This window comes from Dipodomys ordii, unplaced genomic scaffold, assembly GCF_000151885.1.
Source record: "Dipodomys ordii isolate 6190 unplaced genomic scaffold, Dord_2.0 Scaffold15, whole genome shotgun sequence".
Lineage (NCBI taxonomy): Eukaryota > Metazoa > Chordata > Mammalia > Rodentia > Heteromyidae > Dipodomys > Dipodomys ordii.
This window is the reverse complement of record NW_012267231.1, coordinates 13,301,392-13,302,110: the sequence shown is the minus strand read 5'-3', so window position 1 is coordinate 13,302,110 and position 719 is coordinate 13,301,392. Positions and strand designations below refer to the sequence as shown.

General features: G+C 67.6%; 1 protein-coding gene across 1 annotated transcript in view; it reads left to right on the top strand.

Moving 5' to 3' along the window:
• Positions 1 to 220: 220 nt before the first annotated feature.
• Anp32a (acidic (leucine-rich) nuclear phosphoprotein 32 family, member A) overlaps positions 221 to 719 on the top strand; it is a 25,066-nt gene continuing 24,567 nt past the window's right edge. Inside the window, exon 1 of the mRNA XM_013012138.1 lies at positions 221 to 499. Coding sequence (XP_012867592.1) covers positions 446 to 499 — 54 coding nt within the window. The 5' untranslated portion in view covers positions 221 to 445. The remainder of the gene's footprint in view (positions 500 to 719) is intronic.

Below are 719 nucleotides of genomic sequence, written 5' to 3'. Positions count from 1 at the left end.
GGTCACCTTCCCTTCCCCCGCCATTCCGCCCACCCCCCTCGCTCGACCGCGGAGCAGCCGCCGCGCTCCGCGGCCGCCCCGAAATCTAAAGGGTCCGTCTCCGGCGCCGCAACCAAATGGCCGAGCCTCCCCGTCCGGCAGCGCAGCCCGCCCATTGGGCCCTTCCCCCCGCCGCCGCTGCGGCTATTGGCTGGCTCCCGGAGACCCTCCTCGGCGATTGGCTGACGCTGCTGCCACTCGCGCTCGAAGCCGCAGCTCCCGCCTCCCCGGCGATCAGGTTCGTGTGCGCCGCGGTGCTGGGGGCTCGAGGACCGAGCGGAGCTGGTTGAGCCTTCAAAGTCCTAAAACGCGCGGCCGCGGGTTCGGGGTTTATTGATTGAATTCCGCTGGCGCGGGAGCCTCTGCAGAGAGAGAGAGAAATAGAGCGAGCGAGCGAGCGCGGAAGATGGAGATGGACAAGCGGATTCATTTAGAGCTGCGGAACAGGACGCCCTCGGATGTGAGCATTTGCCAAAAATACCCCTGGCGGCCCATTCTCCGTACTTTGTGTGCGTGTGCGTCGCGGGCGGCACTTTTTATTTTGGAGGGGGCGCCCGGGAGGTGTGGGCTCGGGGGTCGGGCTGCAAATGAATTGCCAAGCCAGTGGGGGAAATCGCCGCGCCGCCGAGCGTGTTCGGCCGCCGCCGCCGCCGCCGCTGCCCTTGGTGTGCGGCTACCTG